The 18,358-nt window shown below is 46.0% G+C and overlaps 1 protein-coding gene across 1 annotated transcript in view; it reads right to left on the bottom strand.

Annotated features, from left to right (window-relative positions):
• LOC101859731 (protein dachsous) overlaps window positions 1–18,358 on the bottom strand; it is a gene marked incomplete at its 5' end in the record, with an annotated part of 27,978 nt that overhangs the window by 6,282 nt on the left and 3,338 nt on the right. The window contains 16 exon segments of the mRNA XM_013087244.2: window positions 736–926; window positions 1,871–2,001; window positions 2,798–2,961; window positions 3,925–4,136; window positions 4,743–4,952; window positions 5,929–6,067; window positions 6,744–7,029; window positions 7,606–7,775; window positions 8,533–8,729; window positions 9,951–10,160; window positions 11,242–11,376; window positions 12,031–12,270; window positions 12,944–13,238; window positions 13,776–14,027; window positions 15,264–15,751; window positions 16,101–17,211. Of these exon segments, the coding sequence (XP_012942698.1) occupies window positions 736–926; window positions 1,871–2,001; window positions 2,798–2,961; window positions 3,925–4,136; window positions 4,743–4,952; window positions 5,929–6,067; window positions 6,744–7,029; window positions 7,606–7,775; window positions 8,533–8,729; window positions 9,951–10,160; window positions 11,242–11,376; window positions 12,031–12,270; window positions 12,944–13,238; window positions 13,776–14,027; window positions 15,264–15,751; window positions 16,101–17,211 (4,431 nt within the window).

Here is an 18,358-nt window from a genome sequence, read left to right as displayed (position 1 = left end):
ACACACACACACACACACACACAGAGGCATGTATGCACATACACACACACACACACACACACACACACATACACACACACACATACACACAAGCATGTATGCATACACACACACACACACATACACACAAGCATGTATGCATACACACACACACACACACACATACACAGAGGCATGTATGCACATACACACACACACACACACACACACACACATACACACACACACATACACACAAGCATGTATGCATACACACACACACACACACAAACATGTAGGCATACACACACACACACACACATACACACAAGCATGTATGCATGCACACACACACAAACACACACCTCCCAGACCCACACACATTCTCATACACAAAATGACTGGCAGAACTTCCGTTGTACCAAAAGCAACAGGAAGTGTCAATGAGTGGGAAATGTGTCCAGGTTGAAGACAACGTGACAAGTGAAGGTAAAAAATAAAACCAAAGTCATTGCACCAAGCCACCCGACTGGAAGAAAGTATGCTCAGTTTTAGACAGAGATTTACAGCATTTGCAACACAATAAGGTCAATTGCGATATAAATGCTGAAGACTAGAGGCGCTTCCACAGAGAAACATACAAAGGAAAGAAGGAAGAGATAAAGATAATGATGATAGATGTTTGATAGGAAAGAAGAAGCAAATAACAGGAGAGCACCCACCAACCACCCACTCAAAGCCGTGACGGGTGCTGACCTGAATGCGCACGGTGTAGTGTGACTTTTTCTCGTGGTCCAGACGTTTCGCCAGCGTGAGGCGCCCCGTGGATCGCTCCAGGCTGAATGTCTGGTCGGGGTTGCCGTCTGTTGTGAAGTCGTACACCAGGATAGGGTTCAAGTCCACATCGTTGGCAGTTGCCATGGCAACGACGTAGCCCACATCTCGATCTGTGGGAAGTTAGATTAGTTTTAGTAAGAGTCTTACGGCACTTGCAACACAATAAGGTCATATAAGTGCTGAAGATAAGAGGTGTTACAAGAGAGTAACAAACACAGAAAAGAAGGAGAGATAAGGACGATGGATGTTCGATAGGAAAGAAGGAGCAAACCACACCAGAGCAGCTAGAGAGAAGGGAACCATGAAGCTGAGACATCCCGTGCCCTCAGTTCACCCGTGACAGAAGGTATCGGGGTACGTGTTGGAGTCTAGTGTTCTAGTATGAACGTTTTTACGCTCCCATTGACACAATTCAGGTCACTGACAAAGCAGACTTTCAATCTGTCTGTCTGGGCCAACCCGGGCTGAGAGAGCAGACAACATCCCAACAGACAGGCCCTCAATGGTTTGGTTCTAGTGGCTATCTCGGTCTTACGGCTGGGATGTTGCATCACTCTCAGCCCGGGTTGACCCTGACAAGCAGGGCCAGAGGTCTGTGTTTGTCTACTTTGGGTTCACTTTAATCCAGAACACTTCACTCACAGACACGAGCAAAAGAAGAACTGCTCACCACACCTATCTCGGACAGCAACTGAACTTTATTACTCACCCCGCTAGTCGCTACTGCGCATGTCTTAAAGTGACGGGGATAGCTCCCTTAAAATAGGGATGGACAATAACCTTGTTAGGTCATTTACACAACAGTCTGTTTCCTAAATGATCTAACTTGAGCTGTTGAAGACATGAAACACAAACATTTATTAAAAATCCCTCTCTCTCTCTCTCTCTCACTCTCTCTCTCTCTCACTCTCTCTCTCACCTCCCCTGCACTTTTTCAATCTCTCTCTCTCTCGCGTGCTAAATTGTGTCAATCAGGGCATAAAAACACCTACATTTAAAAGCAACCCCCCCTCCCCCCCCAAAAAAATATGTTAAACAAAACTGCAGAACTCACTCTCGCTGACGTTGAGCGGCCCGATGTCGGGGAAGTGCGGGGGTGAGTCGTTCTCGTCTACGATGGTGATGAGGAGGGTGCAGACGCCCGTCTTGGGAGGAGTGCCACGGTCGCGCGCCTGGATGGTCAGTCTGGGGAGGGAAGAAAAAACAGCATTTTTATAGTTTTAACCATCCTTAAAAGAAAATTTTTAAAAAAATATCACTGAATGAGAATCATGACAAAGTGGAAAAAATAGAAGCAGTATGCTGAATACAACCTACGGAGAATAAAGCTCGTCATCACGGTCCTCGCGCATCACAAGGCATGACCAACTCCAGATGTCATAGCCGCATTTGCTTCCTTCATCTTAGGAGCAAAAATGACGAGCGGCGTACGTCAAATGTGTCACGACACGGTGGAATCAGGCACTTGTCAATTTTTGAGCATACGAAGTTGTTGGTATCATCTTAAAGTTTGTTCATTTGTCTTACTTTTCAGGAAAACAATCTCCATCTATCTTCAATAGAAGTTAAGATATTTGAGACTGAAAAAGGTGGGGGGGTCGCCTGGTCTCAAAGGTAGAATTAGCGAGAAAATGGCCGCCAACGTTTGCTTTCTTCCATAGCTTGATAGTCCCCTGAAACTGAAAATTCTGCCTTTAATCAACACTTTAGAGCAAAATCCACCCAGAAATTTGTTCTTAATAGGACAACTATGGTGTTACGGCAAAAAACAAAAATTACATAAAAAATTGCCAAACTGGCAGATAAATGCCAGTTTTTTTTCATTTCATTATTTTGCCGTGCCCCAGATTTCACCACGTTGCCCCACATATTACATCGCAACATATTACATCGCAACATATTACATCGCAACATATTACATCGCAACATATTACATCGCAACATATTACATCACAGAGGGGTAAAGAAGCGGCGCACGTACCTGTATCCCTCGGGGCGGGCCTCTCTGTCCAGGGGCGCCGCCTCGATGTGTGTCTGCACGATCCCCGTGAGCGAGTCCTGGATGACGAACACCTTCTCCCCACCCCCGATGATGTAGTAGTCGATGAGGCCGTTGAGGCCGCTGTCTGCGTCACGGGCCGTCACCTGAGGTGGGGTCACACGCCACATGTTAGTCATTTTTTTTTTATTAACAAGAGTTTTACGCCACTTACAACACAAAAAGGTCATACAAGTGCCGAAGATTAGAGGTGTTACAAGAGAGTAACAAACATAAAAAAGAAAGAGGAGAGATAAGGACGATAGATGTTTGATAGGAACAAAAACGAGCCAACCACAATCAGAGCACCCACCAACCACCCACAAGACAAAAATCCCTCAGTGATAAGAAATCAAGATTAAATCATCATCATCATCATCATCATCATCATCATCATCAACGTCATCATCAAGTTGTTTTACTAAACTTGTATACAAGATAGAGCGGAAAAATATCTTAATTCCTCCTAGTAACCGATTCATCTCATTAAAAAGAACACAAGGAGAAAAAAACTTTTCTTTTTGTTGCTAACCCCTAACCCCTGATCCAAACCATGTAAGCCCTAACCCCTCATCCAAAACATGTAAGCCTTAACCCTTAACCCCTCATCCAAAACATGTAAGCCCTAACCCTTAACCCCTCATCCAAAACATATAAGCCCTAACCCCTAACCCCTAATCCAAAACATGTAAGCCCTAACCCCTAACCCCTAATCCAAAACATGTAAGCCCTTACCCCTAACCCCTAATCCAAAACATGTAAGCCCTAACCCCTAATCCGAAACATGTAAGCCCTAACCCCTAACCCCTAATCCGAAACATGTAAGCCCTAACCCCTAATCCAAAACATATAAGCCCTAACCCCTAACATCTTACCCTAAAGCCTAAACAAAAACATTTTTAAAAACCCGAACCCCTAACCCTAACCCTAACCCTAACCCCTAACCCTAACCCTAACCCCTAACCCCTAACCCTAACCCTAACCCTAACCCCTAACCCTAACCCTAACTTAATTGCTCCAAGTTGGCCAGTGGAGCACACACAATGTGGAAAAAACCCAGATCTCCCTACCTGAGTGACAAAGGTCTCTGGTTGGTTGTTCTCCCAGATGGCCGACACGTAGCGGGACTGGGAGAAGCGCGGGGCGTTGTCGTTGATGTCCTTGAGGTTCACCCACAAGGTCGCGTAGGCGTGGTGGCTGCCCGAGCTGGCCGACACAATGAGGCGGATTTGAGGGTTTGTGTCGTAGTCAAGGAGCTCCGACTTCTGTACTCTGATTTGGCCTGTGGATCATGATGGATAAGTTTTTCAAATGATTACGTCAATGACCATAAAAAACTCTTCAATGATTACCTCAATGACAAGGAAAAACTGCTCAATGTTTATGTCAATGACCATAAAAAAAACTCTTCGATGATTACCTCAATGACAATGAAAATTTACATCGATGACCATGAAAAGCACTTCAATGATTATGTCAATGACAAGGAAAAATTGCTCAATGTTTACGTCAATGACCATAAAAAAATTCTTCAATGATGATGTCAATGACCATAAAAAAACTCTTCAATGATGATGTCAATGACCATAAAAAATTCTTCAATGATGATGTCAATGATCATAAAAAACTCTTCAATGATTACATCGATGACGAACAAAAACTCTTCAATGATTACATCCATGACGAACAAAAACCCCTCAATGATTATGTCAGTGAAGAACAATGTGTCAGTTTGACAACCCTTGCACCACTGTGAGGTGTTTATTGAGGGGGCGGGTCCTTCCATTGAACATTGCGCTACCCGAGAACTACACAAAAGTTGTACCTGCTCAGTGACCTAGTTTTGAGAAATTTGACTAAAAATATTTTTAGAGGATTCAACGGTCACCTGTGTTGCGCTCCATGCTGAAAGCGTTGTTCTCGTTGCCCGTGGCGAAGCTGTACGTCGCAGCTGTGGACGTCTGCCCACTGAAGCCGGCCTGGACCTCTGTCACCAGCTGACCTTGACCCAAGGACTCGTCGATCTCCACTGTGTACTCGCTACGGGTGAACTTGAACTGTTCGCTGGACTCCGACCCTACGGTGATCTCAATCACTCCTGGGAGAGGATGATGATGATTATAACAATAAAAATAATAATAATAATGATAACAATAACAATAATAATAATTATAACAATAATAATAATAATAATAATAATAATAACAAAATAATAATAATAATAATGATAATAATAATAATGATGATGACAATGATAATGATGATTGAACTAATGAGTAATGTTGTGTTCAATAAACTAACTTTATTCAAATCTCTGCTATATTTTTTTTTGCAGTACAAAAATAATGATGCAGCGGACAAAGATGATAACACAGTAATAATCATCATCAGTGGTTCTCCCACACCCACCTGAATACAGACTGAGATACCTAAAGGACTCCAATATTTATAATAATAATAATAATAATAATAGTAATAACCATAATCATAATAATGATATCTGCATTTATATAGTGCCTATCTATGCTCTAAAGCATGCTTATGCACTTAACAACAATTATCTCTCCCAATCTTACACACTGCCACACCCACTACCTCCCCCTGTACAACACACTGCCACACCCACTACCTTCCCCTGTAACACACACTGCCACACCCACTACCTCCCCGTGTACAACACACTGCCACACCCACTACCTCCCCGTGTACAACACACTGCCACACCCACTACCTCCCCGTGTACAACACACTGCCACACCCATTCCTCCCCCTGTAACACACTGCCACACCCATTCCTCCCCACTGTCTCCCCCGTGTACAACACACTGCCACACACACTACCTCCCAGTGTACAACACACTGCCACACACACTACCTCCCCGTGTACAACACACTGCCACACACACTACCTCCCCGTGTACAACACACTGCCACACCCACTACCTCCCCGTGTACAACACACTGCCACACACACTACCTCCCCGTGTACAACACACTGCCACACCCACTACCTTCCCCTGTAACACACACTGCCACACCCACTACCTCCCCGTGTAACACACTGCCACACCCACCTGTAGAACTGAGGCGTGCTGACGGGGAAGCGGCCGAGTCGGTTGCGACCACCAGCAGACTGTGATGTCCGGCGGCGTTTGTCAAGAGCAGGGACTTGTTGGTGTAGACGCGGCCCGAGGTCGGGTCGATGCGGAAGTACTGTACCGACACGACAAACAGAAAGGTCAGTAAAATTTGTTCTTTGTCTTTCAATAATAGCAAGAAAAATATTGTAAAACCTCTGCATAACGTAGGCCTACTCTCTTAAAACCCAAGTTTTGCACATCTTAGCCGAGATTTATATCAGTCAAATAAAGCAAAAATACGACATAGGATTTGGGGCTTGAGAAAGAGAACCTTATAGGGGATAGTATGTTTGAAACCACATAACTTATACAGAGGTTTTGCTGCACATAAAAATAGCCACATTTTTCCATAACAGAAGTACTTTTCAAATATTAGAAAACCATTCTAGAGTTATAACACAGTCGGCTTCTTCTCAATTAGAAGTGACCGCTGGCTTTTCAAAGATGTGTTATTTGTTTTTTTGCATAGTGCAAAGAAGTAGATCTAGTGACATGTCGACTAGCCAATGTGGGAGTCCGTCTTTCTTCACTTTTCTAAATGGCTTATGGCACAGTTTTAAATTCAGCATTTCAGGCGTGGATTTAACAGTTGCTGGGTAGATGTTTTTTTAACCCTTTTTTTAACCCCGTATCCTGTTCTAAATTCCTACCAAAAGAGTCACAGACACTCTAAGGATTTGTTTAGAAAGCCTTAACCATCAAGAGACCCATGACCTTCCCCCATGACTTTCCCCTTCCATCCCCCTCACCTGCAGACTGTCCCTGGATGAGTCGTACGCCTGCAGCCGGTACTCCACCTGCCCGTTGAGGCCCAGGTCGCGGTCGGTGGCGTTGACCGTCAAGATGAGCTTGTTAGTGGGCGTGGTGAGGCTGAGGCTGGAGGTGTAGGGTACCTCGGAGAACACAGGCGCGTTGTCGTTCACGTCCGTCACCGTCACGTCCACCTGTGCCGAGCTGTTCCGCGGACCCGTGGTGCCGTTGTCGGAGGCCACGATCAGGAAGGAGAATGATTGGTTCCGCTCTCGGTCGAACGACCTGACGACACACAGATACAACAGAACTCAATACTCAACACAATAGATACAATAACAATAAAATAATAATAATCATCATCATAAATAATAATAATAATAATAACAAATAATAATAAAAATAATAATAGTAGTAGTAATAATAATAAGAATTTTAAAAAATAGTATTTGACTGAAAAACGTTACTTAAAGGCACAAAATATGTAATTTTTCAGTTTTCAATGACTCTCAAGCTATTAAAGTTACTGAACTTAGGCGGCCATTTTCTCGTTCATTTTACCAATAAAAGCAGACGGCCCAACCTCTATCAATAGCAAATATCTCGACTTCTATTCAAAATAGAACAGTATTTTTTTCATTGAAAGGAAGACAAAGGAATAAGCTTTCAGATGATACTAATAACTCTAAATGCCCAAAAATTGACGAGCGCCAGATTCCACTGCGTTGTGACACCAGCGTACTGGGGATAATCAATACATTTTTAAAAATGAACAAATAGTTTTAACCATCAGCAAGGATTGCAGAGGAATAATTCTTTTTTTCAAATAAATGAGAAGAAAAAAGAGAGGGAGGGACCGACCCGCTGGTGTGAATCTCTCCAGTCGCGCTGTCGATCTCGAAGAAGCCCTCGGTGTCGTTGCCCAGAGAGTACATGACCGCTCCGTTGGGGCCAAGGTCGGGGTCGTGGGCCGAGACTTTGACCACCACCTCCCCCAGACCCACGTCCTCGCGGATCCTGCCTGTGTACACCTGGGGGGAAAGGTCACACAAGTTATACGTACGTCACAGAGCGGCTTCAACATAGAGTTGTCTTAAGGCCAGTCCCAAAGAGGGGATATCAACATGTTCTTATTCACAGTAGAATTGTAAATGGGCTGATTCATCAATGTCATTCTCATACTGTGCCGGAACAATATAGGGGGAACTGCTGCTTTTTCTTTCCTCATCCTTACTATCCTCATTTTCCTCTACTTCTTTCGTATGTTTGTCTCTCCTTGTGAACCGCTATTTCCGGGGGGCCTTGATAGTCGAAGTAGACTTTGTGCTGTTGAGGCTAGAGAGGTGAACAAAGTAAATCAGATTCCCCGTTTGGACTTCTCTGATGACATCCACCCCCTAGCGCTCATATAACCTCATGCAACTGTGAGCACCATAAAACATGTACTAAAACTAAAGACATAGGGAGAATAACATTATTTTGAATGTCGATCCAATGATTATTTGTATGTGTGCGTCTGTGTATGTAAATGTGTGTGTACATATGCGTGCATGTGTGTGTGAGAGGGTGAAAGAGAGAGAGGGGAGAGTGGGGGAGGAGGGATGTTCCTTTCAAACGTAGTGTTTATGATAACTTTCTCAAATATCAGACTGCCAAAATCTAGGGCAGTCCCTGGAAAAGCAAGCCTGGTGTTTTTAAGTTTTACCCTGGTTTTTTTCCCAGTTTCAATCCTATACCTAACAGCAAATGAAAACGCTGAACAGTAAAACGGTCAGTCAGACCACCTACCGATTTGGTGAAGGTCGGACTGTTGTCATTCTCGTCCAGCACGATGACCTCGACAGTGGCGGTGGCTGTGTGCGGGTTGGAGCCGTGGTCCCGCGCTGAAACGATCAGCTTGTACGATGGGGTCGTGTCACGGTCCAACGGCTCGCTCGACAGATGTCCGTGTTCCGGGTCGATGCTAAATTTTCCGTCGTAGTCATCTGAGAGATAAAAAAGTAAACAAGCGTTGAACCACGGGTACATCTTGAAGAAAGTTGGATGGGAGGAACTTTAAATAAAAAAATGAAAAAATGAAAAGCGTATTCTTCGTCTGGCTGAAAAACAGGATTTGCCGATTGGCAAAAATAGCAAAGTTAACATCAAAGTAAACGTCTACAGTTGTAGTTTTTGTTGGGCATTAAGGCACTTGGGCACAGACAAGTCACACACGCACCCAAGATTTCAGTTGTTACATGAGAGTAACCATGAGAGTAACGTACAAAGAAAAGAAGGCGGAGAGATCAGGACCATAGTTGTTTGACAGGGAAAGAAGCAGTAAGCCACACCAGAACACTTGCCAACTACTCCCACAGCAAAAAAAGCATTTGCGAGTGATCTTAACAGAAAAGTGACCAGAAAAAACCCCACATCTATCTTGAAACTGTCATCATGCTTTTTCCTATACCATTTCTTCCCACAGTGCACACTTTCAGCCACTGTTGTATGTATACATGAAACTTTCAGAATTGACTTAAGTTCATCCAGTATTGTCTCCCATGAACTGACCGTCCGGACACAAGAATGGCAGAGAAGTGAACTCACCATAGATTGGAAGTACAATACCCTAGACTGGGCACTGTCATGGCCACCACTCTCCACATTTACTCTGTACAAGAACCTCACTGCGCCGGAGCGCACCATTGATGTGCAAACAAAGCACAAAACGTAAAGCCTCACTAGAGTCCAGCGCGCAACTTTCCCCCTTCCCTTCATTTGGTTTCACAAACAGAGGCAATGACGTGCTTCACGGAGTACCACAACTACATAGGGAGTGACCTGTCAGAGATATTATAACACAAGCCTATCATAATAATAATTGCATTTATATAGTGCACATCCATGCTCAAGAGCTTGCTCTATGCGCTTTACAACTTTTATTACCCCAGCAGACCCTCTGAGAACACTCAGAAACATTCTCAGCTTCCGACGAAGCATACAGTGCAAGCTGCGGATTTCACGCGCTCAAACACTATCAAACTGACAAGATCTTTCACTGTCTATAGCCGGGTACCCATTCCCACCTGGGTGAAGTGAGGAAAATTTGTACTAAGTGCCTTTCCCAAGGACACAACGTCGGGCCCCTGACAGGATTCGAACCCACGACCTTACGGTTACGAGTCCGAGAGCCTAACCACTAGGCCACCGACGCCTATACAACTCACTGGAGATCTCATAAGTGATGCGTCCGTTCTCCCCAAGGTCGTCGTCCGAGGCGACCACGCTGAGCAGACGCTGTCTGACCCGGTTCTCCGGCACCTGCACTGTGTACGTCTGGCTCTTGAAGCGAGGGCGGTTGTCATTCTCATCCACAACGGTGATCAGGATGGTGCAGCTGCTGTAGTGGACTGGGTAGGCTCCGTCCTGGACGTACGCTGAAACACAGGGGGAGAGAGAGATGTGTGAGGTGGGGTGTAGTGGTACGCTGAAACACAGGGGGAGAGAGAGATGTGTGAGGTGGGGTGTAGTGGTACGCTGAAACACAGGGGGAGAGAGATGTGTGAGGTGGGGTGTAGTGGTACGCTGAAACACAGGGGGAGAGAGATGTGTGAGGTGTCCTGGACGTACGCTGAAACACAGGGGGAGAGAGATGTGTGAGGTGTGCTGTAGTGGTACGCTGTAACACAGGGGGAGAGAGATGTGTGAGGTGTGCTGTAGTGGTACGCTAAAACACAGGGGGAGAGAGAGATGTGTGAGGTGTGCTGTAGTGGTACGCTAAAACACAGGGGGAGAGAGAGATGTGTGAGGTGTGCTGTAGTTGTACGCTAAAACACAGGGGGAGAGAGAGATGTGTGAGGTGTGCTGTAGTGGTACGCTGAAACACAGGGGGAGAGAGAGATGTGTGAGGTGGGGTGGTGTCAGGTGGTGTGGGGTGTGGGGTGGTGTGTGGGGTGTGGTGGAGTGGGGTGATGTGGGGTGATGTGAGGTGTGCTGTAGTGGACCGGGTAGGCTCCGTCCTGGACATACGCTGTAACACAGGGGGAGAGAGAGATGTGTGAGGTGTGCTGTAGTGGTACGCTCTAACACAGGGGGAGAAAGAGATGGTTTGATGAAATTTTCTGGTGTCAGTGTTGGAGATGTGAGGGGTGGGGTGGATGTAGGCTGAAAGATGAGGGGAGAGAGAGATGTATGAGGTGGGGTGGGGTGTATTGTGAGGTGGTGTGTGGTGTGTGGTGTGTTTAAGTGGACCGGGTATGCTCCGTCCTGGAAGTACGCCGAAAGATGGGTGGAGGGAGAATGTTTTAGTGTTTGTTGTGAGTGGAGAGAGGGAATGTTTGGTGAAAGTGTTGGGGATGTGTGGGGAGGTGTGGGTGTGGTGTGGGTGTGGGTGTATGCTGCAAGACAGGCGGAGAGAGAATGTTCGCTGGTGCGGTACGGTACGGTACAGTACAGTAAATTACGTTACATTATTACAAGTAAAATCAAATTCCCATAAAAAACCAAAAAGAGACTGACCGGTGACGGTGTACAAATCTCTTTTCTCCCTGTCCAGGGCCATGCGAGCGTTGACCGCTCCGGTGATTGGCTCCACGACAAACTCGTCCTCAGCGATGCCACTTGGGATGCTGTAGCGAAGCTCTCCGTTCACACCTGCCGGAACAACGTTCAGGTTTTGTGTTGGTAAAAAGTTTTACAGCACTTGCAACACAATTAAGATAAGATAATACGTTATTATCCCAGAGGGAAATTTTTCTTGGCCGTACAGGACCGTAAAAACACATGCAGGTATGCGTAAACATTTTAATTATATATTACTCTCATTAAAATTCAATATGAAGAGAGAAGTAAAGCTGACAAAATGTACGTTCACATCAGATGCATCATTCATATGTCATATACAAGTTTTTACAAGTACCCAAGATTTGAGCTGTTAATAGACAGTCATCTCTACCAATAATCAAAACTCACAAATGGCATTTTACAGGCTGGACAAGCCTTCTGGTGGCACTAACAACTTTCTAAGGATGTAGCAGGCACGTATATCTGACAGCTCCGACGTCCATATTGTGGCACGTTTGGAACCATAATGCTTTACACAAATCTGAAACAAAACTTTGCAAATTTCACGGTATGCATGTTGCAATTTGCCTTTTTTAGCTTCAGATAAAGACAACCTAATTTTAAAACATTTATTGGTTACAAAATCATGCTTCTTTTTCATATTTAAGTGCTCCAAAACAGTGCAAGGTCACAGCTGTAGAAAGACGAGAACGAGCGTCTTCAAAGGGTTAAACTGATCCTCACCTGTGTCGGCATCCGTCGCCTGGATGGTGACCACGTGAGTCGGGGGCGAGGCGTTCTCCGATATGTTGGCGTGGTACACCGACTGTACAAAGATCGGCGGGTTGTCGTTGACGTCTGCCACGGTGATGTGCAGAAGTTGATGCGACACTTGTTTGGGCGTGCCCGAGTCCTCCGCGCTGATGTTGAGCGTGTAGCTGGCCTGAGTCTCGTGGTCGAGCGCGTCGTAGATGGTCAGGTATCCTGAGAGGGAGGGGAGGAAAAGAAAAGAGAAGAATGAAGACTCTCATATGTGCAGAACTGACGATTTTTCAAAAGCAAAACACAGACTCCGCCCACATGGCGCGTCAAGATGGTGGGTAAGTAGTCCCCCCCCCCCCCTAAATCCTTCCCACACACTTTTCTGCATTTAAAAAATGTTTTTCAAGCGACTTACAGTAGACCTGCAGTACAAGATCTCTTCACTTAACAACTGGCTTCCTTCACTTTCCACAAGTCTGGACTTGACCGTCTATTATCTTTTTTCAGCATTTGCTAGTCCTTGAGGAGCAACACTACAAAACAGAGAATACATAATATACAAAATAACTATATACATTTTTAATGTACTGTGTCCTTTCCTGCTAGTGTGCACTCACCAGGTATTTAGCCAAAAAACTAAATTTTGATAAAAATGGCCAAACCATTGGAAAAATGTCTTTTTCTTCCATTTCATTATTTTGACGAGCGCCTGATTTTACCACGATGCCTCACAAATATATTTTTCGTGTACTGGTTAGCAGCTGTGCCCCATCCATCATCCCCCCCAACACACACACAACCCCCTTCCCCCCAACCCCATCCCTCCCCACACACACACATCCCCCCCCTCCCCCCTCCACCCTCCCCCCACCCCTCCCTGCTAGTGTGCACTCACCCGAGTCTTCCCCGAGCAAGAACTTTCCATCCCTGTTCCCGGACACGATGCTGTAGCGCACGCGGTTGTTGCCGCTGTTGTCCACGTCTGCATCTGCATCCACGGCGACCACCACCAGGATCATGAAGCCCACGGCCTCCTCCTCCGACACGGTCAGCTGGTCCGTGGACTCGAACTCGGGCGCGTTGTCGTTGATGTCGGTCACGTACACGATGGTGGTCATGAGGGAGTGCAGGCGGTGGTCGCGGTCCGGACACATGTCCTCCGCACGCACGATCACAGAGATCTGATCAACCTGGAGGGACCACATGGCAGACAGAGCGGAGGCTTTTAGTAAGAGCTTTACGGCACTTGCAACACAATAAGGTCATGCAGAAGAGGCAAACATTAGAGGTGTTATTTTGTTTTAGTAAGACTTTTACAGCACTTGCAACACAATAAGGTTATATAAGTGCCGAAGATTAGAGGTGTTACTAGAGAGTAACATACACAAAGAAAGGAGGAGGGGAGATAACGATGATAGATGTCCTAATAGAAAAGAAGGAACAAACCACACCAGAGCACCCACCAACCACCTATAGACAAAGTGTGTTAGCAGACAGTATGGGAACAGTCTGCCTGCCTGCCTGCCTGCCTGTCTGTCCATCTATCTGTCTATCAATTTATTTATCTTTCGATCTATCGATCCATCCATCTATCTATCTTTCTCCCCCTCTCTGTCTCTGTCTCTCTCTATCTAACTATCTATTGATCTATCCATCCATTTATCACTCTTCCCTCTGTAAAAGCAGAAGCAAAGCCCCTTCCCTCCCAGACCGGTAAAGTTTCTCACCTTTTCAAAATCGATGTGGCCAGACACGTAGAGCTGCCCGGTCAAGGCGTCGATGCTGAAGTACGGCCCCAGCCCCTCCTCCTCCCCGGAGTACGACTCAATGGTGTAGCGCACCGTCCCGTTCACGTCGGAGTCGCGGTCCGTAGCGATGAAGGTGTGCACCACGTGGTTCTCCCGTGTGTTCTCCGCCACCGTTCGGATGATCACTGGGTCCTGTTCAAACTGAGGCGCGTTGTCATTGACGTCTATCACCTGGAAGGAAAAAAAAAAGCATTTTCGTTTTTAAATGTAGAAGATTTGACATCCACCATCGATACATTTTAGATCAGTTTAGGAGGTGGGCTTCCACCTTACCTCCCTCTCCCCTCAGGGGTTGAGGTGACGAGGTCAAAATCCATTAAAAAAGACCATGAGCACAAACTTTTGAGACAACAACAGTTTTATAAAAGTTGCCTCCCCCCTTCCTTTCTCGCCTTTACTTTTTGCTACCACAATATGTTCTCTGGGGACTCAAGACGTGAGCCGTGCCTGATGTTGTTCCGTTTCATTTTCTGCAAGCATATTCTTCTCAACTGAGCGTCTGTCTGCCTTAGGCTACCTAGCTCACCATCATGCACATTGAGCATCTCGTGGAGATGAAAACAGGCAACGTAAATGCAATATATTATTATTGAAGTTATTATCATTACAAACATTCTTCTCCTTCTCCTTCTCCTCCTCCTCCTCCTCCTCCTCCTCCTCCTCCTCCTCCTCCTTCTTCTTCTTCTTCTTCTTCTCATTTATGTCATTATTATCATCATTATTATTACAATTATTATTATTATTATTATTATTATTATTATTAATATTAATTTTATTACTGTGATTATTATTGTTATTATTATTATTAATAATAATATTAGTATCATAATTGTTATTATCATTATTATTATTATCATTATTATTATTATCATTATTATTATTATCATTATTACTCTCCCTATTGGGGAGAAGGAGAAGAGAACATAAGGGAACAACTCAGGTTGATGGAGACAGACATGTGGAGGCTGCAGGAGGAGAGAGAAGACAATAGGAAGAGACAGAAGGAGGAGAGAGAAGACAATAGGAAGAGACAGAAGGAGGAGAGAGAAAACAATAGGAACAGACAGAAGGAGGAGAGAGAAGACAATAGGAACAGACAGAAGGAGGAGAGAGAAGACAATAGGAAGAGACAGAAGGAAGAGAGAGAAGACAATAGGAACAGACAGAAGGAGGAGAGAGAAGACAATAGGAAGAGACAGAAGGAGGAGAGAGAAGACAATAGGAAGAGACAGAAGGAGGAGAGAAGACAGAAGGAGAAGAGAAGACAAAAGGAGGAGAGAAGACAGAAGGAGGAGAGAAGACAGAAGGAGGATAGAAGACAAAAGGAAGAGAGAAGACAGAAGGAGGAGAGAAGACAGAAGGAGAACTGACAGAAGGAGAAGAGAAGAAAAGAGGCGCATCACTCACGTTGATGGTGACGGTGATGTTACTGCTGCGAGGGAGCGCGGCGCTGTTGTCGTACGCCTGGATGCTGAGCGTGTGGCTGGAGGATTCCTCGTAGTCGATCTCCCGCACCGTCTGGATCACGCCCGAACTGCGGTTGACGGAGAACGAGCTGAACACGTTGCCACCCACCAGGTAATAGCTGACCTTCCCGTTGTTGCCAGAGTCGCGGTCTGTGGCCTCCACGCGGCCCACCACCGTGCCCACGCTCACGTTCTCCACACAGTCGAAGTCGACGTTGCGGGCGTGGAAGAGTGGGGCTTGGTCGTTGGCGTCCAGCACAGAGATGGTCAACAGCTGTGCGGCTTGCCGAGGTTCCGAACCCCCGTCCTGTGCCACCACTCTCAGCTGGTACGTACTGCGCACCTCGTAGTCCAAGACTTCCTTCGTGGTGACCTTGCCAGACCGTGGGTGGATGGCGAAGTTCTCCAGGGCTTCCGGCTCGCTCCAGTCTGGGGGAACAAGTTATAGATAAAGTGTAATACATAAATATATATTGTACATATAAATATAATACATAAATATATACACTGTAAAACGTGGCTTACAATAGATTTCTATTACATTGTCCCTAGTCTTTAGTGTGCTATCTGTGATCCCTCCCCCTCCCTTCCACCCATCCTCCCTCCCTCCCTCCTCCTCTCCCCCACTTCCCCATCCCCCACCCAAAACCAAATGGCTTGATTAAGCTGAGAACTGAGGAACTGAAGGCGTGCCGACAGTTTACCTGTGTCAAACCAGTTCATCACCTCATCCCCCATGATAAGGTAATAGAGCTAAGACATGCAGAAGACAGTTTACCAGTGTCAAAGAAGTAAGTGACCAGTCCGTTATCTCCCTGGTCGTAGTCCAAAGCTACCAGAGTGGTGACCTCCGTGCCCTTGGGCCGGTTCTCCGACACGCTCTCGCTGAACGGGCCCTGCCTCTGGAACACAGGCTGGTTGTCGTTGTCGTCCACAACACTGACCTTCACTTTGGCCTTCGCGGTTTTGGGCTCGGTGGCGCTGTCGGACACGTAGACAGTCAGAACGTGGCTCGCAACCAGCTCTCTGTCCAAGGGGATCCGGGTTCGGATCTCTCCGTTCTGAGGGTTGATGGTGAAGTTGGTCTGCGGGCCGGAGAAGAAGTACTCGAGGCGGCTGTTGTTTCCGCTGTCTCGATCCACCGCCACCACCTTTCCCACCAAACTATTTGCCGGGAGATTTTCCTCGATGGAAAAGCGGTACTCCTCACGGCTAAACTCCGGAGCGTTGTCGTTGATGTCAGTGACGATGATCCTGACAAGGACTGTCGCTGACCGCTGAGGGCTGCCGTGATCAACAGCTTGAACGATCATCTCAAAACGATCGTGAATCTCCCGATCCAGCAGATCTCGTGTCCAGATTTTTCCCTCCACCAGCGAGATGCCGAAAGTGGACGCGTGTCTATCGTCCACGAAGGAGTAAGAAATCCGCCCGTTGTGATCCGAGTCGTCGTCCGTGGCCAGAACCTGATCCACAACGTGACCGATCTCAACGTTCTCCGCGACGTGGAAGTCGTAGACCGCCTTGTCGAACACGGGGTCATTGTCGTTGATGTCCTTCACCTTGACCGTCAGGTTCATGCTGGAGTTCAAGGACGGTGATCCCATGTCCTTCGCCATGACCAGGACCTGGTACTCTTTGTGTTTCTCGTAATCCAGGGCGTCCATCAGTGTGATTTCTCCCGTCTGGTCGTTGATGGAGAAGAGATTCCCCGGCACCTTCTGCAGCTGGTAGACGATCACACCGTTGTTCTGAGTGTCAAGGTCGCGGGCGCGGGCCACGTAGAGCGGTGTCCCCGGTGCTTCGTCCTCACGGACTTCCAGCTCCAACATGGCTGTCGGGGGGAAGCTCGGGGCGTTGTCGTTTACGTCCTGGATGCTCACGTTCACCTGTGAACACAAAGTTTTCTTTAGTTTTAGTCAAACTTTTACGGCACTTGCAACACAATAAGGTCATATAAGTGCTGAAAGATTAGAGGTGTTACAAGAGAGTAACAAACACAAAAAAAGGAAGAGAGATCAGGACCATAGACGTTTGATAGGAAAGAAGAAGCAAACCACACCAGAGCACCTGCCAGCCACCCACATGCAACAAGTGATACAGTAAACAAAACAAAGACGTTTGCTTCTTCTCTCCACAGCCTAAGGTAACAGAGGCCAGAAAATGTAACGTAACAAAAGTTGATTTGAGAGAGAGCAGAGAGAGAGTTCAAGTTGTATACATTTAACACCCATTTGAACACTGTAAGGTTATTTAACCCTATCATTACGTCGTGTTTTACTATCGTATCCATACGACGTGGGGAACTCTGTGCCACCACTTTCCAAAGAGGGAGTTTACTCATTAATCCAATCTGTACGCTTTGCATAGCAGCCTGTCAAAATGATTTTTTGAGAAATACTAAAAGTTTCAAAGAGATCTTTGCTCTAGAAGTATTCTAAAATGTGAAGAATACAACCCCGGGGGTACAAAATGACCCCAGGGCGTACGCTTAGGGTTAAGAGGCAGGACCTCCCTATTTCACATCCATCTGCGACAGGATTAAGGCAAAAGGGTGGAAAGCCTTTAAAACGCCCCAAAATAACCCAAGTTGAAGAGTACCCCATTGGGGATTTGAACCAGAGCCACGCGATCTGTAGTCCAGCATGGCAGATCTATCGACTGAGTTAACAGAGAGTTCTGAGAGCAGAGAAAGTTTCAAATTCATTTAAACGAACTCTATCCTTCAATCCATCTGCAACTGTGACTGTAAAATAATTAATCACTGTTTAAAAAACAAGATAATGTAACATCAAAAATAACGAAGAGGCAATTTTAACACAGAATGAAACTGCAAAGCACAAAGTCATAGGTTATCTTTCTTGATACATTTTATTTCATGGTTATGGCCCTTCCCAAAGTCCAAACTTCTTACTTCTTGAATAACCTAGGTTTTGATGAAATGAAAGGGTAAACAAATGTTACGAATTGCTTTCAGCACACCATGCCACAAAGTCTGAATGTCTTAGGGAAGTGTCCCACAACTTAGATGGGGGT

This window comes from Aplysia californica, unplaced genomic scaffold (assembly GCF_000002075.1).
Source record: "Aplysia californica isolate F4 #8 unplaced genomic scaffold, AplCal3.0 scaffold00563, whole genome shotgun sequence".
Taxonomy (NCBI): domain Eukaryota; kingdom Metazoa; phylum Mollusca; class Gastropoda; order Aplysiida; family Aplysiidae; genus Aplysia; species Aplysia californica.
The sequence above is the reverse complement of the archived record's forward strand: the minus strand, read 5'-3'. Positions and strand labels throughout refer to the sequence as shown.